This window comes from Triturus cristatus, chromosome 8 (assembly GCF_964204655.1).
Source record: "Triturus cristatus chromosome 8, aTriCri1.1, whole genome shotgun sequence".
NCBI lineage: Eukaryota > Metazoa > Chordata > Amphibia > Caudata > Salamandridae > Triturus > Triturus cristatus.
The window spans coordinates 286,646,216-286,674,044 of NC_140591.1; the positions used below are offsets into that span (position 1 = coordinate 286,646,216).

The window sequence follows — 27,829 nt, forward strand, 5'->3', positions numbered from 1 at the left end:
ACAGTAAGCGCTCTAGTTGTTCTTAAGAACACTCTGGGACATTCTGTCATTAGGCTATACTTGGGCTACATCTGGGTGATATTTGGGCTACATTTGAGCTCTTTTGTCTCTGGTGGCCATCTTGGGAGATTTATTTGTTGTGAAGTTTCCTAATTTCCTCATTTACTGCAGTCTCCTCAGTGGGAATACTTTCAGTTTTTTATTTTGGTTCCATCAAGAAGGCATTCAGATGTGTCACACATTTGCCATAAATTCTGAATGTTAGCACTCTAGTTGCTCATTAGATCACTGTAGTAAAACTACTGCTCACCAGGGAAGTCTGCTGCTGGTATTCATAGTGCATGTTTCAGTCTGCATGTCAGAATTTGTTTATGAAATAGAAGAGGATTTGAGAAGTCAAAATGTGGCCTAATTTTTCTTTCTGCAGAACTAATCATAATTTCTATGGCAAAATGAACCCCCTCATTTTGTTCCTTTGTAAATAAATGTTTTAAGTGTTACCACTTTATTCCAATCAAGATGGCTTCAGGTGTGCCATACTTTTGTCATAAGTAAGACTGTTAGCACTCTAGTTGTTCTTTAGAACACTCTGGGAAGCTGCAGTATAACACAAAGGAATCAACTGAAAGTCTATGCCCTTGTTGGATGTACATGTTTTACTGAGAATGTCAGACTTCATTCTCACATGACTGAGAAAGATAATGTGAATGTACAAAAAATATGCTCTGTTAGCTTATAGATCACCTTCCAAACCTCTGTGGGAAAAGCATGAGAAAATAGTTTTTTCTCAAACATGATTCATGATATCACAGCAGAAGGCTTTTTCACATGATAAAATCACCTTAGAACACACCACAATTCCTAAAATGAGTATGGTACCATCAACAAATGATTTATAATGTAACTAAAGTCTTAAAACCTTCTATTAACTGCAATGCTTTTTAATGAGGTGCTATCATGTATATTGGTCCCAAGATGGCTGCCAACACTTCTTGGATGAAGTGCTGACAGCCAATCAGATCTCACGATGAGATGTGTGGTTAGGCTCCGCCCAGATATATATGTGATTTTACTTTTGAATTTCTCAGGAACTACTGAACGGATTTACACCATTTAAGCAAAAGGCACATGCCTGACCTGAGGACTACCTCTTTGCCAAATGTCAAGTAATTCTGTTCAGCCGTTCGGGCTGTACCTTCGACTAAAGGTCCTATGGGAAAATGCATGGGGAAAACGCGTTTTGGGGCCCCCCTTTTTTCTCAGCCCTCCGCTTGACGAATCACCCTGAGACTTTCAGGGTAGGAGCTGAGCGGAGCGCCCCATTAGTTTTGAAAATTTCACGAAGATAAGTCAACGGGCGCCAAAGTTATTCAAAATAGAATTTTCAGATTTCCTATGGGAACTCGGTCCTAACTATAACTATCTACTGGCGACCGCCAGTAGAATATATATATATATATATATATATATATATCTATATATATCCACACGATTGATCTGTAATCTCCGATCAATAACGAGTGCACTCGCGGATAAGTTGTTATTGAAAAACTGTACTGCTCAAGCCTCCTACCACTGACAGACACGTCTCGGCACGTTGGTTTCTGTTGTTTCCATGAATTTATTTTAGCTAAATTGAAAGTAAAAGGAATTATTGAACCTTTCATGGAGTGCGACCCAATTCTTGTCCTGGTGGAGAGGAGTGGTTAATATTTTACAGCTGGGCTGGGCTCGGCCGTGGGGGTCCACACCGCCTGAGAGCGCCTGGAGAGTCAGCGAAGGTGAGGGAATATGGCAAATGTAGTTTCGTGAACTAACAGTAACTTGCAACCCTGTCATGCTCTGCTTATGAATTAACATATTACACCACTCATAACTCGCGCGACCGCCACTCTATCACAAGGATGATGTCATCAGTGATGTCATGAGTGATGCCACTGACCATGTCATGAGTGATGTAATATGTGACGTCATGAGCAGTGGATTGCGGGCGCGCTAGTTATAGTTACCTGAACTAACTATAACGGGGGAATTGCATTGGTTTTTTACGAGTGAAATGTCCAGCTAACTATAACCACAGTTCCTTGGGGCAACTTGCTGGTGTGACGAGCAGGGTGCAGCCTATTGGATTTGATTTAGAACATGTGTGAAACCTATGGTTTTTTAAGTGAAAAAAATATATATATATATATATATATATATATATATATATATATATATATATATATATCCAAAAAACACCACGTCTTCAACAAAGAAAACGTGCAGCACACTCCTGGCTCAATCAGAAATCCATTTATTTGTTGTTTCCGTGAAAGCTAACACACGCGTTCCGGCACCCTGGCCTTCGTCTATATCCTGTCGAAGGCTCAGGCCGAAATGCTTAGGTCTTTATTTGCACTGTCGGTGGCATGATATAAATAAAAGGACTTACTTTGATGCTGCAAGGACCTGTTTGTGCAGCCTTCTTCTGAGTCCTGGGAGTGGGGGGCTGCTCTGGTGAAGAAAATCCTGAATATATATATATCTCAAACTAGGGAGCTTTTAGGTGACTAAGAAAATAAGTAGGCTTAGTAAACAGTTATGGTAAGGGGATGCTGTACTTATGGAGATTGCTCTCTAACTATTTGTAACCTATTTAAAAAAAAATATTATGCCTCAAATTACTAAAACCACACCTCCCCTGAAATCTTAAACCCACTGGTTTCATACTTGCATTAACATCTCAATGCATTTTTGTTCAGCATGCTCCTCAGGAAATACATTAAATGTAACCGCTCTTATTCCAGAAAAATGGCTTTTAGCGTGCCGTACTTTTGTCTTGAATACAAAATGTTAGAGTTGTAGTGCCCATTAGTATCCTGTGGTGACGCTGTAGTTGATTACTAGGGAGTTAACTGACCGGCTGGTGTTGGCCGTACATGTTTCACCGCGTGTCAGAATGTTATACTGAATGGGGTGCGAAAGCTATTTAAGAACTCACAGATGTATCTTCATTTTAGCTTTCTAGAACACTAACCATAATCTGTCACCCTCCCCCCCCCCCCCCACACTCATTCTGTTCCTTTACTGCAGTTCTGTCTGCAAGAATTGCATTTAATTTTACATCTTTGATTCCATCAATGTGTCGTTCAGGCAAGTCATGCTTTATTCATAAATGCAGAATGTTAGCGCTCTAGTTGCTCATTAGAACTCTGTGGTAAACCCGCAGTTTATCACTAGTGAGTTCACTGACATGCTGCTGCTGGTGGTGAAAGTTCATGTTTCCTCTGCATTTCAGAATGTTTTCCTGACATGGATAAGGAAGATAATATAGAAGTCATAGAAAGTGTACTCATTTTAGTTTTCTCAAACACTAGCGATAATTTGTATGAAAAAATTAACGTCCTCATTTCTAAAGGAAATGCTATCGAATTTACAGCTTTGATTCCATCAGGTGTGTCACACTTTTCTCATAAATACAGAATGTTGTAGTTCTAGTTGTTCATTAGTCTACGTGGTGAAGCTACAGTAGAACACTGGGGAATCAACTGATAGGCTGCAGCTGCTATTTAAAGTACATGTTTTACTCAGAATATCAGACTTTATTCTTACATGGATAAGGAAAGTAGTCTGAATTTACAGAAAATGTGCTGTCATTTTAGCTACTGGAGTACCTTCTGTAAACTCTGAGAAAACAGTTTTGGCTCAGCATCTGGTCAGCATTTTCACCTGGTAAATTCACTTATGAACTTGTCTGCATTCTGAAAATGGGTATAACACCATCATTTGTAAAGAAAAAAGACTTGGTAAAAAAGAGAATTCTTACTCACAAAAAATGTGACAAGAAAAGAAATGCAAAGAAAGTTCTAGGTTTAATGATTGGATTAATCATATTCAAAACTCCTCATATGACAATTCCAATGAAAAACGCTGTGCTACATGTGACGGTGCAGTACAAAGGTGACCAAGTGAGATAATTTGGATAAATATGTACAGTGCACAACATGCCAAAAAAGTATACAGGGTAAAAACTTTAATCAACCAGCAGGACATAGATTGCATATATGAGAATACAAAATCACACAATAGTGGTGGTCCTTCCAATGAATAAACATGTGGTTAATGTCAAGTCAACATTTAGACCCTAATTGTAAGATTTTGAAAGGGTCTTCATCAGGACAAATGTAGCTACCTTGCCTGGCTTGTAGCTGTATCTCTTAGCAGAGAAGATATGAGGAGAGTGATAGGACCGTCTGGGTCAGTCATTGATGCAATCCTGAATAAATCAGACTGCCCACAGAGGGGGGAAACCATGCCACTGATCTCTGTGTGCCCGCGTCCCACTGTGAATGCAGGGATAGTTCGGGTCTCGTGTGGGACACGTGCACACAGAGGAGCTGAGGTGGGTGAACCTTATTTTTGGGAAAGTTTAATTCACACCATATTGTGCCAAAGTTATTAAAGAACCAAAAAGCGCTCTTCCTATGGAAACTCTGACCTACCTATAACTGTACATCTGGATGGATGGTCTTGTGGAACTGAAAATTAAAGAAAAAAAAGGGCTCTCTAATTGATTGAGGGAGGTTTTTCTCCCACTGGCCGTTTCTGTACATCAAGAATAATATGGTAGTACCAAACAATCTGATTTGCTGGCTGCAACTTGGAGGAAACGTTTGTGGCTGCTAGTACAGGACTTGGGGACCTGGTCCCCATGTCCTGCAAAAGTTTGTAAAAACAAACAGGGGGGGCAAGGTAAGGACCAGTCACCTGTGGCTGGTACACAGATGGACACCCAAACTCAACAACTCAACCCATTCTCCAACCCGGCTCCCAGGGCAAATTAAAAAAAGAAAAAGTTCTACTCACCGCAACAAATACAAAAAAAATGAATGTCAACAGGTAAAGACCTGCATAAAACGACCTCTTCACACAGCTAGTGTCACTGAGCAGAAGTGGTAGGGATGATTGATTGTAAAGGATTAGACACAGTTAAAGGTTAGAGGCCTAGTCATGATCTGAGGTCTGTGCACAAAGACCTAGATTGGCCAACATGGTAGTTGCCCACTCTGCAACGCTTATACACAAACGAAAATTAAATGATGATAAATAAAATCTAGAAATTCACTGAAAGAAACAAAGGTTAGAGTGGCGATATACTTGGGTGTGGAAATAAACCTTAGTTTACGTTAAAATACATTTAAAAAAAAAAAAGAATGAATGGTGGGTTGCTGAGCTTAAAGCCAAAGCCTGCTGCAACAAATCTATGCGAAAGTCCAAAGCTGCTGTTGACAGATTATACATATAGTTGTAATACAGTGCTGTAGACATATTTAATGTGACAAGGATGTTTTTATGGTGTGAATATTTATTTCCAGTACTTCGCTGAAGATTTTGAGGCACAGCAGATCATTTGATAATGTAAAATGTGGGGTTGAGCTCATATGTGTGGGTTAACTTGCACTGGAGTTGTAAGAATGGCTCTAAGTTTGTGTGGCATTGTGCTCATCTCACAAATGTGTGAATGTGTGTAGCTGTCCATAGGACTTGGTAGAAAATGTCTTGTTTGAAAGTGGTAGCCGCATATCTTTCAACCTCTAAACTTCAAATTGCAGTTCTTTTGAAGTTTTAAGAGTGTGATCCAGTTAACGTGACTAAAGTATGAAATCTTAAAACGGTGTTAAAGGTTTGAAAAAGGGGGGACTCCATTAAAGTTTATTCGGTAATTCTTTGTTTGGTGGGCAAATACTAGTAAAAAGAGGGTAACATCCTGCAAATATGGGTGAATTCACAAATATTCTATGTATCTAGCATGTGGTCAAAAGTCATGTTCATTATCCCATGATTGGTGATAGAAAATTTGCCACAGGTGTGGCATGTTGAATTACTTCCCAGTGCATCTTGAACCCTATGGCATGCTGTCACAATGATTAGATGAGGTCATCAGTGACATCTTCCGTTGTCATTTGAGATGTCACCAATGATGTAATTTAAATTATGAGTGATGTAATATGTGAGATCATAAGCAGTATGTGCACAAGCTACAGTTAGCTCACTGAATTACAACCGGTGATTTTTTTTTTTTAATTAAACTTTAGCTCTTGTATGACTCTGTCACCTAACTATATCACTTTAACCTTTGTTGTTGTTTTTTTTTAATCTGTGAATTTGATGTATTCTTTTTTTTGTACTGTAATCTAAGGTCTTTAATTATAAACCTAGATATAACGTCACTTTAACCTTTGTTTTCTTTCAGTGAAAACAGATATATCGGAAGCAAAACACAAGTGAAAATGTAGGTTCATTTATTTCCCTTCTCCCTCACCAACAGATTTCCTTAGGAGTATTTAACCTTCACCTAGCACAGCCATGGTGGCATTGAATGGTTTATTGAATGAAAGGCATGATTAATGCAGATTTACAGAATTAAAAGCTACTTTGAACTTTCTGATATAGAAAAGTGTGTGTACTTAGAATTCAGGCAAAGGGAGTTTTAAGATATTTGAACTTGACATGGGTCATCTTTATAGCATGGTTCATAGCCCGCATCCCTTGAACGCTTAGCGTCTGTGCTATTCCTATAAGCCGTTTTTTATTTGGTCTGATAAGAGTTAGCATTGTTTTGCATTTATATTGCACTTTGTACCCAGGGCGAGGCAGAAAAACACTTTGGCAATGGGCATTATGCTGCTACATAGGTTGAGCTTTGTTAGAAGGTTGTGTTGTGTTTTTATTGTGGCCAATGTTGGAAGTTTTGTTTGGTGTTATGACTGATAACCATAGTTGTATTCTTGGCATGTTATATTTTGCTGTGCTTATGCATGTAGTGGAGCAAAGAGAAATGAAATGTAGGACGCTTAAGGTGATAATCTATGGTTGTGTTGGTGTGAACGGTATCGGGGGTAAGTGTGGCCCATATAGGAAGTATTTTGTTGTAATCCCGTAGCTGCTATTGTGTATCCGCGCTTCTGCAAAGAGTGGGAAGAGGGAGAATGAGATAGTTGTTCATGTGCTTTTGCCTACTGATCTTCAGAAACTTGTTTCCAGATTTTGGATTGGTATGTTTCTGGGGAGTGTTTCATTCATCCCCTCTGCATTATGAAAAATGGTTCTGTCTCTTAGTTGGTGTGGTCCGTCATCTTCTGAAAAGGAAGTGTCAGGTATTCACCACTTCCTGATTCTCAGATGGTCTTGAGTGTTTGCTATGTTTTGTTAGGAGGGAGTTCCATAATGGAGGAGGAAGTTCCACAATTTCTCCATTTGTTGATTCATCAAATGTTAGCATGGGTGCCAGTCTTGATCAAAGGGTTCTATTCCTGCAGTAAGTTTACTGTTTTGCTTGATTGGAGATGGGCCTTGTGTGTAGACGTCCCTTTGGGCAATACAAATGTCTTCAAGGAATTGAAATACCATTTAGCCTTGGGTAGTCAGTGAAGTGGTTGGTGGACTGACGTGATGAAGTCATGTATTCATAGGTGTTGGAGATCTCTTGTTGCTGCATTTTTCTTATTCTTTGAAGTCTTCCAAGTAGAAGAGTGCAATAAGGTAGAATCTGTTTGGGAAGTCTGGTCAAGCTAGGGCAAGGCGATGAAGAGTCTACATGTTGTAGAAAGCACTTCTTGTGACTGTTTACTTGGCAAGTGGCTGGTAAATGAGCTGACTGTTGGACTATGAGATGGATGAAGCCTGGTAGATTTCCCATTCTTTGCGGGTTAGGACCTATGGTTTTGAGAAGATCCAGCCTATTATGTTTGCTTGGATTCAAATTTAGTCTAGCTTCAGTAGGAGTAAGTGGTGGTGGAATGTGCAGAAGGCAGCAGAGGGTCGAGTAGTAGAAGTACAAAAACCATTACTGTACCCTTCAGGTTGTCCTGGATGGAAATAGGCTGATTTGGTGCTTTAGCTAGGCCTGAAAGGTGATCAGTGGTCCCAAAGATGATATTTTTCTTCTGAGAAGTTGGAGAACTGAATGAAGTCAACTCTTTTCAGTCAGTAAAAGTGGGCCATTGGAGATCGATCAATTGCTGGCTGTGTTTTGCTGGACCAGGACCTTCTTGATGAGTGGTCTGATGTAATAGATTTTGAAGTGAGGGTGGGTGGCAGGTTGGGGCTGGTGCTTGATGTTGGAGCATTGATAACAAATTCTTGCTCTGGCGGGGAAGTCGTACCACCACATTGAGAACTGCAAAGAATTGGGAAGGTATGAGCAGGACAGAAGTCTGACGGGGAGCCAGCAGGAGTGCTTACCTCCACCAGTGCTTTTGAAACACGATGGTCAGAAATGCTATTAAAAAGCTAGTGAAATAGGTATTTTTGTGGCGGTACACTAGGTTGTGGAGGTCTGTGAGGCTCTGATGTAGTTTCTTGTGAGGGCACTTGACGTGAGAGATCCGCTGCAGTGTTGAGCTCAAAGTGCTCAGGAATATATCGCTGAGGGCCAGAGCCAGCCCATGACCGAATATCGCCCTGGGCAGAAAGAATTTTGGCGCCCTCAATGTAGCTAGTAAATAAAATGAGGTTGCACGGGGCCCATCTTGTGTTCACAGTTCAGTCACACATCAAAGCAGTGACTGGCCTCTGCCGGCAACACCCCCAAAAATTAATTCACTCTAAGTAGCTTGTTCACGCTAGGGCCAAGTTGGCGGTACGAATGGCAGTGCTGGTGTGTGTCAGGGAGGGGTGCAGAAAGGAAGTAAGAGGGACAGAGGAGGGTTAAGAAAGGTGTTAATGGGGTGTTGAACGGCACCGGAGGCAAGTAAAAATGGTTAAAAGCAGATTAGTCTGCCTCATTGGTGTCAAGTTAGAGGGACGCTGCTGTCTGCAGGACTTTAATCCACACAGCTCCGTGCGCCCCACTGAAGATTGGCACCCTTGGCCCAGCCCGCCCATGCTAAAAGCCAGCCCTGCCTAGGGCCTGATTGGCCGGCGCAGACTTTGTTTTCTCCCTTTTCGTGTGCCCATACGCACAGTAGAGAAATTGGTTGGTAAATAAGATCTCTTCTTGGTGGCTCCAGTACTCTGTTTATGAACCGGTATTAGGCTTAACCTTGCCAGTCATTCATCAGTCGCGCCTGCACCATCTGACTTATTGCGGTAACTAACTTCAGGTGTATGATTGACTATGCTGGGTTTTCCTCAAACATTTTAACTGAGCTGTATTTTGGTACTCCTCTAGGTGGCAGGATAATCACATGTTCCATAAAGGTACATTTTTGTTTCCTGTTTTTTTAAAAAAAATTATAATTTTTATTCATGGCCTAATTTTTCGTTTGTTATACTCTTGAGTCCTCCGCAGAGTGCAAACTTATTTTTTCTTTTTTTTAGTGTTTTCACTGATGGCACGACACCATTTATCCAAAGCTGAGATGTCAAGTGTTATATGCCAAGTTTAACGTTAGTTGTTTGTCTTTGCAGGCGCTGGTGTCTGCCAAAACTTAACGAGATTCATGATATTTTAATACGTCTATATTCCAACTGTGATAATATCATATTGGTCATGTGATGCCGCGGAATTATTTGTGAAAACATGCATCTCCTAAAACAGGATGACGTTTAGCGCTACATAAAATGTATAAACGTGTGATTCCCTGAAGCAAGTGGTTCATCCTCACACCAAACGAAGCTCGTGGGTAATGGAATTGAGTCTATTTGTAATTTCAATTTGGCGCAATTTAGAGGGAACTAAAGGCCTAATGGACACATTTTCCATCCGCACAAAAAATGTATTAGATTGTGCACCGACATTTTGCAAATAAGGAATTTTGCGAACCGAACTATGTACTAATATCGTAGTGGGTCTCATTTCGACCTAACTCATTAATACGCATGAGTCAGGTTGCAAATTGCAACAAACTATTGGGCACATGCATCAAACATGCCATTTGCGATTCCTTATTAGCGAAAAATAAGGATTCGCTAATAAGGAAGCGCAAATATCTATGCATGTAGGAATCGCTGAGAAAATAGAGATTCATACAAATTCCTTAATTGCGACTTGCAAATTGCGAGTCGCAATTAAGGAATGGCTCCCCATTCATTCCTATGGGCTAATGCAATTTCAAGGTGGAAGGGTGTCAAAATGACACCCTGTTTCACCCATGAAATAGTGATGTGCACCCATGTTTTAGGCGCAAAAAGTGGGGGGGATCTAAATTCTCCACACTCGCCCCCTCTTTTTGGAACTCTCTACCAGTTCACCTCAGATCTTCCACCGAATACTCTTACTTCCGAAAGGCGCTGAAAACTTTTTTGTTCCTACAAGCCTTCCCACTATAAACCTCTTCACTCCCCCGATTTTCCTGCTCTCTAAATGGTTCAGCATTCCATAGCGCCCAGAAACCGCCTGGTGAACGTGCGCTTTATAGATGTTTTTAAACTCAAACTCAAACTCGTGTTGCGCACACACATGCCCCACAACATGAAACTTTGAAAAATGCACTAAATGCATTTTTCAAAGTTTTTGCAAATTACCTTCCAGTTTAAGTTCATGGTAATTTGTGCCCCCTATTAGCGAAATCGCTATTCTAAAGTGGTTCTTGCATTGCATTTAAGGAATCGCAAATTGCGATTCCTTAAATGCGATCGCAATTTGAGAAATCGCAAATAATTACGAATTCTCAAATTGCGAGTGCCTTGAACCTTGATGCATCGCAAATGCCCTTTTTGCGGGCACCAACGGCCGATTTTTGTGAATTGCACCGTTTGCGCTCGTAAAAATGATTGATGCATGTGCCTGTAAGATTGACTAAAGTCACACGCACGGTTACCTGTTGGGGTCATTAGACCACCATGTCAGTGATTGCTTTAAAATTAAGCAATCTTTTTTTTTTTTCTTTCTTAAATACAGCCTGTTTATGTAAATGAAAAATGAGATGCGTATAATGAAGAAAAAATTTTACTTTTTTTTTTAGGTGTAGGCAGAGGTCCTATGGATCACTGCCTGCGCTTAAAAATATTTTTCTCAGCATTCTTAAGGGGGACGGTGACCCCTGGGGACCCCTTCCCTTTTGTGAATGGCTTTGCATCAGTTCTGAAATGGTGGCAAAATATTAGTATTTTAGGAACGGAGTTTGACCGCAAATCAGGCTTTAGGGCAGTCAGCTGAGCCAAGGTTTCCACCAGTAGGGCCACTGTAGGTTCCACTATCCGAAATATGGTTGATCCCCAGACTATAAACATAGCTGGGGAATTTAGAGTTTGGCAGACAGGGTACTCCATTGCATTTTTGGTACAGAACCATCAAACCCCCCCCCCCCCTCCCGCTCGGTTTTAAAAAGGTCCTGCTTTAGGGCCATTATTTTTTTGTTTTACAACACCAAATTCCTGATTTTGGTGTTTGTCTTTGAAGAACAAAAAACTTTGATCTGTGGGCTCTTAAAACTTAGCGCCTGCACAGTATTGCTTCAGTGCATCCAGCAGAGGCGCCATGAAGGGGAGCCTTTTGAAGGTAGAGATCTCTGTCTGTCTTGAAATATTGATCACCTCTGTGTGTTTCACCAAATCCATGCTTCTATTCCATGTTTTACAACTAGGTGTTCGAGGCATATGAGCTGCAGAATTCACACTGTGCATAGATCGCCATCTGGTGTTGGGCCCGGATGCTTGCACCTTGTTGTTGTCTTGGAAGAAATCTTTGTAGTGACGAGATGGGTGACTCCTCTCTTAGACGAGAGTGCGCATGGGCATCAACTCCATCCTCAGATTGTTTTTTTTTCCACCATCGTGTTCGGCTGTAACTTCAGCGCTTCGTTTCGTAACCGTGTTTTTCCAAACTTTCGACAAGCAAACCATCACAAACTCGACGGTATTGTTTTCGTTCGCGTGCCTCTCAATGCGCTAACTCACAAACTCAATTCCAGTTGTCGACGCGGGCCATTGGGCCTATCGACGCCATTCGGGCCTACGGCTAATGGAAAGGACTCCATTTAAAAAATGCCTCCAGTGTGAATCTAGATTCCTACACAGTGACCAACACAAGGTCTGCAACCTCTGTCTCTCGCCCAACCACGAGTAGAACAATTGCCAAGCCTGCGCCTCCTTCCGCTCCAAGAAGACTATCCGTGATCGCCAAGCTCGAGGACACGTTTTGGCTCAACAGGCTGCTCCGGTGCCAGAGGACATCTTTGATGAAGGCCCGACGTCCCAGAGGCAGAGGATTCGGAAGATCTCGATATCGTATCCGAAGCAGATGACTCTGATGGCCACATCACTGCAGGTCAACGAGTGAGTACAACTGCCCCTACCCCACCCGAAAAGCAAAAGGCTCCGGCCAAGACTTGGCCTGAAGGCCCTAGTTGCGACCGAAAGAAAACTTCAGAAGTCCCGCCCTCTGGCCCAGCTCCGAAGACAAAGGAAAAGCCTTCTGGCAGCTCGGGACCGAGCAAGCTGCACGCCAGTGCCCCAAAAACATCGTCGCACCGATAGCGGGAACACATCCTACTCCCGCGGGCTCCAAAAAGGCCTCAGCACACAGTAACTCGCCCCCATAGAACACAAGGCCTCTGAACCGAAGACACCTCGAAAACCTTCGGATCCGAAAAAGATTTCGGACACAACACCGAAGCCGAAGGACACAAAAACCCCTTCCAAGGCACCAGATCCGAAATCCAAACCGCATTCGGAACCGAAAAAATCGCCGCCGAAGGCTACCATCGAAGAGAAAGAACTATTTCTGCCGGATTCCATCAATCTGAAACAAATAACTCTCCATTTGGACCCTAAAACAGGACATATTGTCAGTGTTCCACACAAAAAGAGGATATTGGACACCCCACATATCCCTGAGGTGCCTGTGAAACAAAGAGACTGTGCAACTTCACCTTTAAAACCCTCTTTTCTTATTCTTCCTCCTAAGCCTACTTCTCCTCCAAAGTCTCCCATACTTCTCCTATATTCACCACCACCACAGGATGATGATGACCTAGTGGGTGGGGGAGGAAATAATGACCCTTTCACTGATCCTGATGATGACAATAACATACCACCAGACCCATGGGACGACTGCAATGTCCCAGTAGATCCTCCAGATCTTCCTGATCCAGATGCATACCCCACTAGACCGTCTCCCCCAGATGGCAACATTGGGTTTAGTCAGCTTATTGATAGGGCTGCCCAATATCATGGCGTCCAAATGCATTCCGACCCCACAGAGGAAGACTTCCTAGTGGATACTTTTGCACAGACACAAAAGACAGTTCAAACACTGCCATGCTCAAGGGTGTCAATAAACATGCTCCAAACGTATTCACAGACCCAGTCAGGACCAGAATTATCAATCCTCGGATTGATAAAAAATATAAACCCGCCCCTAATGATCCCACCTACATTAAAGGACAACTCCCCTTAGATTGCCTGGTAGTGTCCAATGCCAGAAAGCGTGCTAACTCTCAAACCTCCGGTGAAGCTCCACCTCCAGACAAAGAGTCTAAATTACTAGATGCTTCAGGCAAACTAGTAGCCTCACAGGCAGCTAATCACTGGAGGATAGCTAATGCACAAGCATTACTTGCCAGATACGATAGGGCTTACTATGACAAACTAGAGACCATCATGCAGCACTTGCCTGACCAATACAAAGCCAATGATCTGATTCAGGAAGGCAAGTTGATCACCAGCGCATCCATTAAATGTGCCCTCGATGCAGCAGATACTGCATCTAGATCAATCAACACCAGTTTATTACTACGAAGGCATGCCTGGTTGTGCATTTCCAGGTTCAAACAGAAAGTGCAAACTACTATCCTCAATCAACCGTTCAATCAGGAACAACTTTTTGGCCCGGCTGTGGACACAGCTTTAGAAAAAAGACACTGAGACTGCAAAATCCATGGGAGCATTACAGTCTCCATCTACACGAGGCTCCTTTCGCCGCTCCTTTTATAGAGGCGCATCCAAAACCATCAGTACAGACACTGACTCTTCTTTTCTCCTTTAAAAATCCCACACAAACATCCCCCAACAGAGGATATTTTAGAGGTGGATACAGAGGAAATAACAACAAGGGAAGAGGCTGAGGTAACAACACTCGTGCCTCGCCCACTAACAAACAGTGACTTCCTTCCACTCCCTCTAGACCATTCCACTCCGGTCGGACGGAGACTCTCGCAGTTCCTACCTGTCTGGAATTCCATCGCTACAGACAGGTGGGTAAGAGAAATTATCCAGTATGGTACTACCTGGAACTTAATGCATGTCCCCCCAACATACCACCCAAACAGCGTCCAATGTCTGCGGAACATCTAACGCTCGTCAGAAAGGAGGTTCTCTCACTGCTTCAAAAGCATGCAATAGGGCCAGTCCCTATAGAGCATCAAGGAACAGGGGTCTACTCCCTGTATTTCCTTATCCCCAAAAAAGATGGGACTCTCAGACCAATACTGGACCTGCGACCTCTCAATCTCTATAAACAGTCAGATCATTTCCACATGATCACTCTTCAACAAGTCCTTCCACTGCTTCAACAAGGTGACTTCCTTGCCACATTAGACCTTAAGGACACCTACTTCCATATTCCCATACACCCTGCTCACAGGAAATATCTACGGTTTACAGTGCGCGGCCAACACTATCAGTTCAAGGTTCTCCCATTCGGAGTCACCACAGCACCCAGTGTATTCACAAAGTGTCTTGCGGTAGTAGCAGCACACCTGCGAAGGCAGCAGATCCATGTGTTTTCATACCTGGACGACTGGCTAATAAAAGCCAAGTTATACAGCCAGTGTGTTCACCACACTTGCCAAACGATTCAGCTACTACACAACTTGGGGTTCACAGTAAACTACACTAAGTCGCACCTTCAGCCCTCTTACCTTCATCAGTATCTAGGAGCCACAATAGACACTTCCAAAGCTCTAGCATACCCCAATCCAACCAGGATAGCCAGTGTGCAAACCCTCATCACAAAATTCCAACCCCAACACTCTCTCCCAGCTCGAGTGTTTATGCAGCTCATAGGAATGATGGCCTCTTGCATTTTTATTGTGCCTCACACAAGACATCAGATGAGCCCTCTACAGGAATGCTTATCACGTTAGTGGAACCAGGCTCAAGGTCAACTTACAGATCTGGTGTTGGTGGACAGCCGCACACATTGCTCTCTGCAGTGGTGGAACACGCAACGCCTTTCCAGAGGGCGGCCGTTCCTAGAGCCACTTCAACAGATAGTGCTAACAGCGAACGCATCACTCACCGGCTGGGGAGCCCATCTCCTAAACCATACAATTCAGGGCAGGTTGACCACTCAACAAAAAGTGCTCCACATCAATCACCTAGAATTACTGGCAATCTTTCTAGTGTTAAAGTCATTCCAAACACATCTTCTCAACAAGACTGTCCTAGTCTGCACCGACAATATGACCGCAATGTATTACATACAGAAACAAGGAGGGACACATTCTTTGCAGCGGTCTCCCCTAGCGCAAAGTATATGGGGATGGGCCATTCCACAGAACCTATATCTTCTGGCAGAACATCTTCCAGGAGTGAACAATCAGACTCAGCAGATACATGAATGGGAACTTCATCCACGAGTTCTTCAGCCCTTTTTCCACATGTGGGCCCACCCAGACATAGATCTGTTTGCCACACACCACAACACAAAATGCCCAACCTTCGCCGCCAGGTTCCCACACCCGTTGTCCAAGGGCAATGCGATATGCATGAACTGGTCAGGCAGATTTGCGTACGCTTTTCCGCCACTTCCGCACTTTCCACTAGTAGTACGCAAGCTTAAACAACAGTCTCTCAAGATGATCCTAGTTGCTCCCACATGGGCACGACAACCATGGTTCACAACACTCCTCGAACTCTCAGTAGTTCCACACCAAAAACTATGTCTCTCCCCAACCCTGCTAACGCAGAACCATGGAGAGATAAGGCACTTAGATCCAGCACAACTAAATCTAGCAATCTGGCTTCTGAAGTCCTGGAGTTCGGTTACCTCAACCTCCCACCAGACTGTACGAACATTATTAAAGAAGCCAGGTGCCCCACTACTGGAGCTTGCTATGCAGCTAGATGGAAAAGATTAGTCATTTACTGCAATAACAACAAAATTGGTTCTTAGGACAAATCCCAAATTCCTTTCCAAAGTTATCTCTGCTTTTCACCTTAATCAATCTGTGGAGTTACCAGTGTTTTTCCAAAACCCAGATTCTGTAGCAGAGAGAGCTCTTCACACACTTGATGTCAAAAGAGCTATACTTTATTACATTGATAGAACTAAACCTTTCAGGAAAACAAATCAATTGTTCGTAGCTTTCTCTCCCCCTCATAAAGGTAATCCCATCTCCAAAGCCGGAATTGGCAAGTGGATAGTTAAATGCATTCAAATATGCTACCAAAATGTATGAGTAATGCACTGCAATTTTGGTTATTGTCGTACATGTTACTAAAATGCAAATAAAAAGAATTTGATATATATATATATATATATATATATCATTCATATATTCCAACAAAGTCGCTCCTTCCGACAGTCGCGGACCCAAGGAAGGTGGCGCACACACCGGCGGAGCACGCCGGTAGTGAGATCCAGTCACAAGAATTGCTAGTCGTGCGCTCTCAGTAATACGAATCACTGACACTTCGGAGATTCAAGGGTGTTTAATTACAACGCGTTTCAGCTTACAGAGAAGCCTTGTTCACGTAATACAACAGTGCACCACGAACCATGACTGATAAAGCTTTTGGCTGTAAGCATAAACAAAGGACAACCATAGTCGTTCTGTGACTTAGACGGCAGACATCTTAGAATGGTATGCTGACACAGTAAGGTAAAAACAACAATTGATGGACAGAATGCAGAACAATGTCATACATTCACCCCAGTACAGAGATCTGGGCCTAAATCAATAGTTTTTTTGCTCACCATGCCATTCCAGTTTGAACCCAGCCATATGCAAATCAGTCTTGACCCTGTGCCTCATGGGAACAGTCCAGCCCGAACTGCCAAGCCAGGTCTTCCCTGGACTGGAAACAAGCATCCTAGGACCGCTTTGTTCGCCATAAGTTGGCAGGGTATGCTCAGACGTGAGTCCCTTGCTCACTTTGTCACTGGATTCAAGCAAGCCTGGCTGAAGAAGGCTGAAATGCCAGAAACCGGTCCTGGGAAGCTTGTTTCCGGTCCAGGGAAGGCATGGCTTGGCAGTTCGGGCTGGACTGTTCCCATGAGGCACAGGGTCAGACTGATTTGCATATGGCCATGTCTGAACTGGGATGGCAGAGTGGGCTAAAGAACGGTGGTGGATCAAACCCAGATCTGTTGACTGGGTGTGAGTGTTTGATTGGTTCTGATGCTCCATCCATCACCACCCCCTTTTGTACCGCTTTGTTCGCCATAAGTTGGCAGGGTATGCTCAGACGTGAGTCCCTTGCTCACTTTGTCACTGGATTCAAGCAAGCCTGACTGAAGAAGGCTGAAATGCCAGAAACCGGTCCTGGGAAGCTTGTTTCCAGTCCAGGGAAGGCATGGCTTGGCAGTTCGGGCTGGACTGTTCCCATGAGGCACAGGGTCAGACTGATTTGCATATGGCCATGTCTGAACTGGGGTGGCAGAGTGGGATAAAGAACGGTGATGGATCAAACCCAGATCTGTTGACTGGGTGTGAGTGTTTGATTGGTTCTGATGCTCCATCCATCACCACCCCCTTTTGTACCGCTTTGTTCGACACAGTAAGGTAAGATGCAAAATGATTAGCATAATGTAATAACGTTTTCCGAATAAACTTAAATGACAGTGGATCATAATAGTTATAAACAATATAGTTATGCATGTAATAGTGAAAGTACATGGTGTCCGCATTAATCAAAGAGTGGTCCATCTCTGGCTACAGCTACACGAGTACTGATCATGCACTCTGTGCAAACACCGATTCATTCACATTACGACGTATGCTATCTTAGCGTTTTGTCGCCCAATTGTGTTTATCGACATGTAATCAGTCAGTAGGTCGCTACATTTTCACAGACAACCGCAACATGGTCGGCATCATTTGAGTTTGACCACTCTTTGATTAATGCGGACACCATGTACTTTCACTATTACATGCATAACTATATTGTTTAGAACTATTATGATCCACTGTCATTTAAGTTTATTCTGAAAACGTTATTACATTATGCTAATCATTTTGCATGTTACCTTACTGTGTCAGCATACCATTCTAAGATGTCTGCCGTCTAAGTCACAGAAAGACAATGGTTGTCCTTTGTTTATGCTTACAGCCAAAAGCTTGATCAGTCATGGTTTGTGGTGCACTGTTGGATTACGTGAACAAGGCTTCTCTGTAAGCTGAAACGCGTTGTAATTAAACACCCTTGAATCTCCGAAGTGTCAGTGATTCGTATTACTGAGAGCGCACGACTAGCAATTCTTGTGACTGGATATATATATATATATATGCTACCAGAAAGCTAAACGCACATTGACAATTCCCCCTAGACCGCACTCAACACGCATACTTGGGCCTTCCATAGCATTCTTAGGGAACATTCTCCTAGAAGACATTTGTAAAGCAGCAACATGGTCTACCACACACACCTTCACCAAACACTATTGTGTAGATGTACAGGCGATGCAACAAGCTTCAGTAGGCCAGGCTGTTATTAAAACACTTTTTCAAACCACTGCAACAGATACAGGTGACCACCGCTAGGGGAGACGCTGCTTTATAGTCTATGCACAGTGTGAATTCCGCAGCTCATATGCCTCGAACAGAAAATGCTAATTACCAGTATGCATCTGTTCTTGGCATGTAGAGCTGCAGAATCTCACACGCCCACCCACCTCCCTGGAATCTGTATCTGTTCCAGTGTTATCTTACTTAGATACATTACACATGGACATCTTTTCTGTTTCTTACAAACTCCATCATTTACCTTCATGACGAAAAACATTCTGAGGATGGAGTCGATGCCCATGCGCAATGTTGTCCAAGGGAGGAGTCCCCTATCTCATGACTACAAAGACTTCTTCCAAGACAACAACAAGGTGCAAGCATCCAGGCCCAACACCAGATGGCAATCTATGCACAGTGTGAGATTCTGCAGCTCTACATGCCAAGAATAGATGCATACTGGTAAGTAGCATTATTCTTCATCCGTGATCCTTGCTAGTCAACTACAAGGGATACTTTTGATGCTTTTGTCTGCTCTCCTTTGCCTAATCTTGACAGCCATATTTGTGAGGTTTTTGGAATGTCACGCTATTGGCTAAGAGTTGGAAAGAGCAAAGCATTTTGGCTGAGATGAGAAAAGACAGCATTTACTAAGGGCAATGGCTTCTCCTAAATCTAATGTGCCCTGTAATCTACTAGAAAAATAATATAAAGCTAATGACACATTACCTGCTTCCTTAGGTGCCTGTGAAGGAACACTGGCCTGCTCCACCTGCCACTTAATCTTTGACAGCCCTGTTTACAAGCAGTTGGACCCAATTACAGATGAGGAGATGGATATGTTGGACCTGGCCTATGGCTTAACAGAAACGTAAGTCATCACTTTACAGGCGGGGGGGTTAGTTTCTTCTTTGTGTGAAAATAATGCCTTGCCATTATGATGCAATTGGAAACCTATGATCGTGCCAACACTGCAATTTTAGGCATTGTTCCGTTTTTATAGTGCTGATATCACTTTCCAATCTTTATAAAATGCTCAGCAACACGTGGGACAATTGTGGGGCAGTAGCTTTGAACAGGGACAGGACCATATCATTCTAGTGCAACCCAATGCGGCTGACTTTAAATTTCTTGAGGATCTAATAGGTTTTCAGAACCTTTCGGAATTTCATGAAATTCTGTCAAGTCCGAGGTGAAGGGAAAGGTGTAGCTCTGTAACGTGGAACTTGGACAAAGTAGTGATTCTGCACCATACTAATTATATTTAGTAGCTTGCATGGTAAAGAGTCTCAGGAAAGTTATGATCTTGAACTCTGGTACGATTTACAGATCTCTGGTAGGCAAATTGTGGTCTCCTATACAGGGCTTGTCCATGATGCACATTATTTTGAGCTGTAGTTGTGTTTTTGACTCGTAGCTAAGTAAGTGCTTGTAGCGGAGGGTTGAGGCACTCAGATGGCCACATATTTTGAGTATGTCGGGTGACTTTCTTTTGAGTTCTTTGTAGCTTGAAGATGGATTTAGGTGGCATTTCATTAATTTATAATGTAGAAGGGAAGGGGCAACGGCTGTAGCGACACCAAATAATCATATTGGGGAAAACACATTTAAGTAACTGTTTATGTGAAGAATGAAAGACAGGTCGCAGATCACGCGCTTTGTCTAGTGGTTGAGGAGTGTTCTCGCAGAATTTCGCCGAATGGAATAAAACCGAAAACTAGGAGTAGTGGGACTCTACACCAAGAGCATGCTTTGGTATATTGAGTCTTGCTGCGCCCTAACAAGCACGCTTTTATGCTGTTTTCCAGACCTTTTTTGCTCCTTCAAATGCAGGTGAATGTAATAAGTGTACCTCTAAAAGTTGATAAAAATCAGTAATTTGGGACAAGGGGATGAGGGATCAAGTTTTCTGGACAGAATTAACCATAAAAATGTTAGATGATTTAGGGAATTTTCTCCCAGCAGAAAAAGAAAGGAGTTTTTCCTAGCGTGACTGGGTGACTAGGTTTCTAGAAGGGTGTCAAGGGTTGCTTAACCCCTTCGGTGCTCATGACGGAACGGTTCCGTCATGAGCCACGGTTGAGCTGTGCTCATGACGGAACCGTTCCGTCATGACCACGCCCGCGCAAGATTCCGTCAGCACAGCGGCGGAATTTGCGCAGCATGGAAGGGGTTAAGAAACTGGCTTGTGAGTCCAATCAAATGTATCCAAGTTTCTTGTTTCTTCTTTATCGCACGTCTTTATTTTTTCACTATTAATATTTGGATTGTTACAGCCTCGGCCACTGCATTTTGTTCACAATAGTGAACTACTTCAGAGCTACAATAAAATGCATAAGATACATACATAATAATCAAATAAAAAATGACATCAATACACACCTAATAAAACCCCATACCTCGAAGCCAAACAGTATCATCATACTAAAATACATTAAGACCACAATAGCAAACAATAATCATTGATGTATTGAGTATCCTTTCATTACAACAAAATAATCCAAGTGAGGGGTGGAGTTGTCCACTCAGAGGGATGGGCGCACCAGTCCTGTGCTATGCACGTGTTTGTAAATGTGTATATATATATTCTCTCTCTCTCTCTCGCTGTCTCTCTCATACATTCAATTAGTTTATTGTGGTGAGGCAAATAACCCTACGCGTTTCGGCCATAAAGTCTTACTCATGGTTAATGATACACAGAAAACTTCCACATAAATAACGCAAGTTGACAAAACATAACAACCATGTATGAGAACATTAAGTTTTAAACTGTTACACGGGCGCCATTTTGGAGTACCTCAATGCAACCAGCAGCAAAAACATGTGCACCATTAATCTATATATATATATATATATATATAACACATCTAATTATACGAATGAGTATAATCATGAAAATTAGTTCATGGTATATAACTACGATGTATTGTGATCCCTGTATTATCCAAATATCAATGTATGCATGCAAATACCTTGTGATTTCATCATCAAAATGTACGCTGACTCGATACTGAATGCATTTGCATACTTATCCATTCTCTATTACCATCATACACGATATTTGATACTGAATTCCCCAAAAAATCACAGGTGATAGAAATTGTAACCAGCAATTAGTGCGTCATCATCCAAAAACAGGTCACTTTATCTTTCTGAGAAAGATTACTAAACACATTACCTGTAACGCTGACTAAACAGTATGTATTTTGACATGCCCATACAAAAAGCTGCATAATGGCAGCATCATTCACTCATTGAAGAAGAGGACATTAGAACACATGCAGCCTATACAGAATAGGGATATACACTACCTTGTTGCCTGGCAACCTCTTTTCAGTCGAGAACAAAATACTAATTTTGAGGGGCAAACGAGCGAGAACCCAGTTACAACAAGAAGAACATACCACTACCAGCTCTACTGCTAAGTATGTTATCCACCAGAGCTACTTGCTGAGGATCCAGTCCTCTAGCAGAAACCGTGGATCCATCTAATTGAGGATCCAGGATTTTACCAAAACAATGACTCCATGTGTATGTTTTTGATATTGCTGTATAACATTTTGCAGGGAATTGCCAGCTTTTGACTGATTATATTTCAAGCAACCATATATACCCGAAGCTACCAACACTGCACGAAACTGCCAAATTAATGTTGGGATACATTAGTGCATTTACTAATTGACAATTTAGTGCTAATTGACAAAATAATGCTGTTTTCTGGAATTACTAGTTATTTTTTAAAGTAAAGCCTTTGACTAAAAATCTAAAGTTGGTATTAGGCAATAAAAATATATTTTCAGAAAATGACAAGGAGATGTCTAATAAAAAAAAAGAGTAATGTGTTAAAGCTATTTTTCGAATTTTGTACGGATTGTTGATCTTGTAGCCTAATTTCTTTGGTAGAGCAGGGCACATAGACACTGCTATGAGACATACATTATGACCCTGTTGGAGGAACTTGATCAGCTTTAATTACATCATCACTGCTACAATCATCTGCTATCTAGGGCCTGAACCTGATGTAACTTAAGCGATATAGGTGTATGTGTATATATGAATTATTAAAGTATCTGTAACCTAAACAGTAGCCATTCTCCGTAAGTTGTGATTGTAAGATCTGTGTATTTTCATTTTCTGTTATGTTATAAAATAATCTTATTGGAAATGATAGGAAATAAAAACCGATAAACTTGATTTGGAGGTAAATCCTTTGAGAAAAATAAATGGTAGAATGTGTCATTGTATGACCAGATTATTCGTGTTTTAGCATGTTCAGCATCACAACAGCTTTTTAGCCAATTTATTGGAAAAATGTGCCCTAAAGTGCAATTTTTAATCCGGTATTTTTATTATGTTCTCAAGGAACAGGGACTTCTTTTGGTGGGTTAGCTGGCTGGCTTATCACTCTGGACACTAAGGGTCTGATTCCGAGTCTGGTGGTCAGAGGACCGCCAGACTCGTGGTGGTGCGGCAGTGGGGGTCTTCTGACTGCCCCATTATGACTTGGGCCATGGGACCGCCATAGGGGCGACCGCCATAGGGCCGCCGCCAGGGATCTGTTGTTCCCTGGAGGTGGCACAGCGGTCCAGAGGTCGCAAAATGCTTGTGGGACTTCTGTGGTCCTGCCAAGCATATTACCAGTTTCCTCACCGCCAAGGTTTTCATGGCGGTTCCATCTCCATTAAAACCCTGTTGGAGAGGAAACATAGGGGGCCCTACAGGCCCCCCTTGTGCCTTGTCCTATGTATGCACACAGGGGGGCACAACATGTGCCACCATGTGCATTCACCCCAATTCTTGCACGGCATCGACTTTCGAGTCCTTGCCATTAGTATCCTAGTACGAACAAGCCAGACTGCATCACGGAATTTAGCTATTGAAGAACTACACAAGACCCAGTGTCTGACCTACAAATACGGAAGGCTTGCTTATGAAGCTGTATTCCAAGGTGTATGCACAAGGTGACAATCCAGCTTTGTCTTTGTCTTGTGTATGCTGGACAAAAAAGAGGAAGTGGGCATCTATCTCCTGCGCTGCTCCACAGGCTGAGCAGGCTGCACTACCCTATGAGGAGGATCTCTATTTACAGATGAAGGATGCAAGTGGCAAAGTACCCTACCTAAAGTTTATTACAGGAATCCAGTAAATGGGTCAATTTTGTCCATGAAAGTTTCAAACCTTGGCTCAGATGTGTGATGCAGTAAAAAGACAGCTTGATTATCACTGCTGTTGGTTTCTAATACCTTCCTACATTCGTTAATACAGAAAGCATCTTTGATCCCTTTTACAGAGGAAGCAGAGATGCCTCTGGATATAGCTAGAGATCAGAGCCCCCCAATTCAGAAAGGGATTGCCTGATATAGCTTAGCCACTGCAAGGTATTGACACACCTGGGGATTAGAAGGATGTCCTTCAGTCCATTCCTGAAGCATTGCCACTCAGGAACCAACCATAATCTCAGTCAGTTTAAGATTGGTTTTCGTCTCGCTATGGCATCGATTGGGCGAACATTTAGGTCGGCTCAAGAAAAAAAAAAAGCCGGGGGCGGCCTTGGGAGAGTCTAAGGGGCACATGCATCAAGCTTTTTACCAGTCGCAAACGGTCCGATTTGCAGAATCTGCCCGTTTGTGACCGGTAAAAAGCCTTTGGGATTACCTATTTCGCGAATGCATTTAGGAAATATCAATTTGCGGTTCCCTAAATACAATGCATGAAGCATTTTAAAAATGCGACTTTGCATTAAGGATTCGCAAATTATCATCAACTTCAAGTTGATGGTAATTTGCAATTCCTTCGAAAAAATGCACAAAATTTCATTTTTCAAAGTGCCATGTGGCGCTCACACACATGCACACTTATCTTTTTTAGGGGTGCATCAAGGGGGGGCCTTAGGCCCCCTAGCAACCTTACAATTGCATTCGCAATTTGCGATTACCTATTTGGTTTGCTTTCCCATTAATTCCTTTGGGCCTGTATGCCCATAGCAATAAATGGGAATACATTCCCTAAAAGTGAATCGCAATTTGCGATTCGCTATTGTGTAATGTGTAGGAATCGCTATTTATTTTGAGATTCCTACATGCATAAGGAATTGAGACTCCTAAATCGTGATTCCTATAAAATCGGTATTAAGGAATCGGAATTCCTTATCTTGATGCAAAAAACTTGTTTTCAGCAATACCCAGTGAATTGACAGTACTATGGCCCGATAGTTCAGAGCCATAGATAGCTGCAGCCACAGCTTGGACTCCCCAGATTTTCAGTAGTGGTAACATTGGATGGAAAGATGTATACTTAGCAAGCTCCAGCGTGGCAGCAGCCCTATGGTTAAGAAGTAACCCGCTCTTGATGACCTGGCTGTTCCATGAGCTGGTTCTTGGACAAGCGTATGCCCAGGTAGTTGAAGTCTTAGACTCTCTCCAGATTAACTCCCCCTAATCTAACTGTTTCTCGGAAATGTTTGTGGGGGTAAATAGCCATAAATTTTGTTCTGTCAGCATTTACGGCTAACCCTTTGGAGGTGCCAAACAAATTGAATCTTTCTAACAATTGTTCCAAAGTTTTAAGGGTTTTTGACACCAGATGGGTGTCTTGGGTATCTCCTGGGAATTTGAGCTTTTAGGTTGTATTAATTTTTTTAATATACAATGTGTTTCTTGTTTTGTCCTGCTTTTATGGTCGTCGACCGAAAAAAAGGATTTAAAAGAAACGAAGTCCATCCTGTGCAGGAACTATCTTTGGCATTCCCATTGTGGTGGCTATTTTTAAAGGCACTGCCGTGTGAGCTCCAAAAAAGCCAGTCAGATGCGAGTTTAACTCCGAATTTGGCCGGCGGCCCGACCACGGGTTAGGCGGTGCGGCGGCGGGGCACACCCGCTGCTCCCGCCCTATTAAAATCTTAATCGAGCCCTAAGGCTCAGGCCTTAAAGCAGTTATAGAATTCAGCAGAGGTTGCTGTCATGAATTTAATGAATATCATTTTGTCAAGTTACTATGGTCGTCCAAAAACTTTTGGGCCAATTTGCCAAATCATGTATGACTGTGGGAAGTGGTACTAGAGGAGTACTCGTTTACATACTCGTAAGTTCCTTTCATACTTACTGTTATTTACTCTTATATGCTGATATGTTTCTCTTTTCAGATCTCGACTGGGCTGCCAGATCTGTTTGACGAAGGCAATGGAAGGAATAATAGTTCGAGTCCCAGAGGCTGTTGCAGATGCTAGACAGGCTGTAGATGCTGAAAAGAACTCTTAGTAATAGATTGGGTGACTGTGTCTCCATGAAACATTGACTGTTCGGTTAATAAGTGTAAGCATGCTTGTTTATAATTAAAGCATGCAAATTCATAAAAAGTTGCTATTTGTAAATATAGAGATTAAGGTCCAATGTTTTTTAATTGTTCTTTAAATAAAACCCGAGTTTTGTAGGTCTTATTATTCCCAAAAATTCTGTGGAATAATTGAAATTTACCACAATATTTATTTAGGGAAATATCGTGCACAATTGCATTTTGTAATGAAATATATCCTTATATTTTCTTGATTCACTTAAAAAAACATGTCATGTCTGCTGTGTGTATCACATTTTCTCCATGATTCTCCAAATATTTTTTTTGATTGCATTCCCAAAACTGGCCAGGCCTTGAATGTTCCAGATGAGGCTCAAACTGTCGCCCTGCAATGTTTTTTTATGTTTGTCCTGTTGCCACTGTTCACTGTGTAGATGAGTACAATCCTGCTTACTGGAGGTGCTACACATTTTCAGAGTTAAAAATAATAGACTCTGGGTACTGTAGGAATAAACTAGTATGGCTTGATCTTGTGCTTATTATTAAGAACTTAAAGAAAGTAGACGTCACTCTTCGAACAAAGAGTACGATAATTATTTTAATAAGCTTTCTTTATAAACATTTGCAAATAAATAATTACATACATTTTAGAGTGGTGTATTTTATTTTTGTGCATATTTCTGTCTGCCTTACTACAATCATTTTGGTTTTGATACTGCTGCCTTTAAAACCGGCGGTAGATGTGTTGAGTCCCTAGGCAAAGTAACATTTTGCTATCCTCACCCCTGGCAAAGCTGCCACATTTGATGTTTCTAGTTAGCATATGACTCTGCAGGTAGGGTCTTGAATTACCATGCCATACCACAGACCCTTACATCAGTATTCTCTTTGCTCCTTCACTCCCTGCTAAACAATGAAGTCTATTGATTCGTATTAACAGTGCTTTGAAGTGACATGGAATTACAACATAAGGGCAGTTTTCATTATTTTTTCTGGAGCCCTGAATTACTAAAGGCTCTTATGGAGATGAATCCTCCAACCAGACTTCATAGAAAACAAATCCTTTTTACACTCTTTCTCATCCTAGAACCTTCATTAAATTCATGAACATAGAATGTGCAATCCCAGAACCTTAATCTCTCCTTCCTTAGCCATCTACTTAAATAGCTATCTAAGCACTTTCAAATGGGAAAAACGCAGATGCAAATGTCCAGTACAGGAAAGAAGAGCACACAGATTATATCCTAGACCTCTTACTCCTCCTCTCTGTACTCTAGGCAGAGGAGGAAGGGACCCTCAAGATTCTCAGCTTTCAGGAGTGTCGAGCTGGCGTATATGGCTCCTCAGTTACCTAACTACTTCACAATGTACAAATACTTGATTGAGACTCTCAAAGGCAGGTAAGGGGTAAGGTAAGACTGACATCTAAGCAGGTAGGACTACTTCGCTGATCATGTGATGAGCTAAACTCCCAGCCTGGCACAACAAACCACTAAGGCATTGTTAGAAAGGAATTTTAGATCAGACGAGGCTTGCATAAACGTATTCGAATTTCACTTTAGAATGCATTTAAAACTCTTCTAAGAAACAGCATAAATAAATCACATGTAGGGAAGATGTGCTTGCTTAAAATGTCTAAGAATATTAACGTGAAGTGCAAAATGCAGTAGGCTATCATTCTCAATGTGTTTCTATAACTAGGCCCTAACCAATTTTCTTTCAACTTTTGCTTACAGCTAAATAGAAGTTTCTTTAGAATATTTTACTTAGCACCAGCACCCTACTGAAGAATGTGACAACTTTAACATTATATTCTTTTGCTCCCATGCATCTAAAACTGCAACATTAGTTTAACTATGAACCGGCGTGAATGTTTACCATGGGAATCAAGTGGAGAAGCAATAAATGGTGACGATGCCATTGGATGAGTGGTTTCCATTGGCTGA

General features: G+C 42.1%; 1 protein-coding gene across 1 annotated transcript in view; it reads left to right on the forward strand.

Annotated features, from left to right (window-relative positions):
• FDX1 (ferredoxin 1) overlaps positions 1 to 26,528 on the forward strand; it is a 156,781-nt gene extending 130,253 nt beyond the window's left edge. The window contains exons 3-4 of the mRNA XM_085621536.1: positions 19,335 to 19,464; positions 25,735 to 26,528. Of these exons, the coding sequence (XP_085477662.1) occupies positions 19,335 to 19,464; positions 25,735 to 25,849 (245 nt within the window). The 3' untranslated portion in view covers positions 25,850 to 26,528. The remainder of the gene's footprint in view (positions 1 to 19,334; positions 19,465 to 25,734) is intronic.
• The last annotated feature ends 1,301 nt before the right edge of the window (positions 26,529 to 27,829 follow it).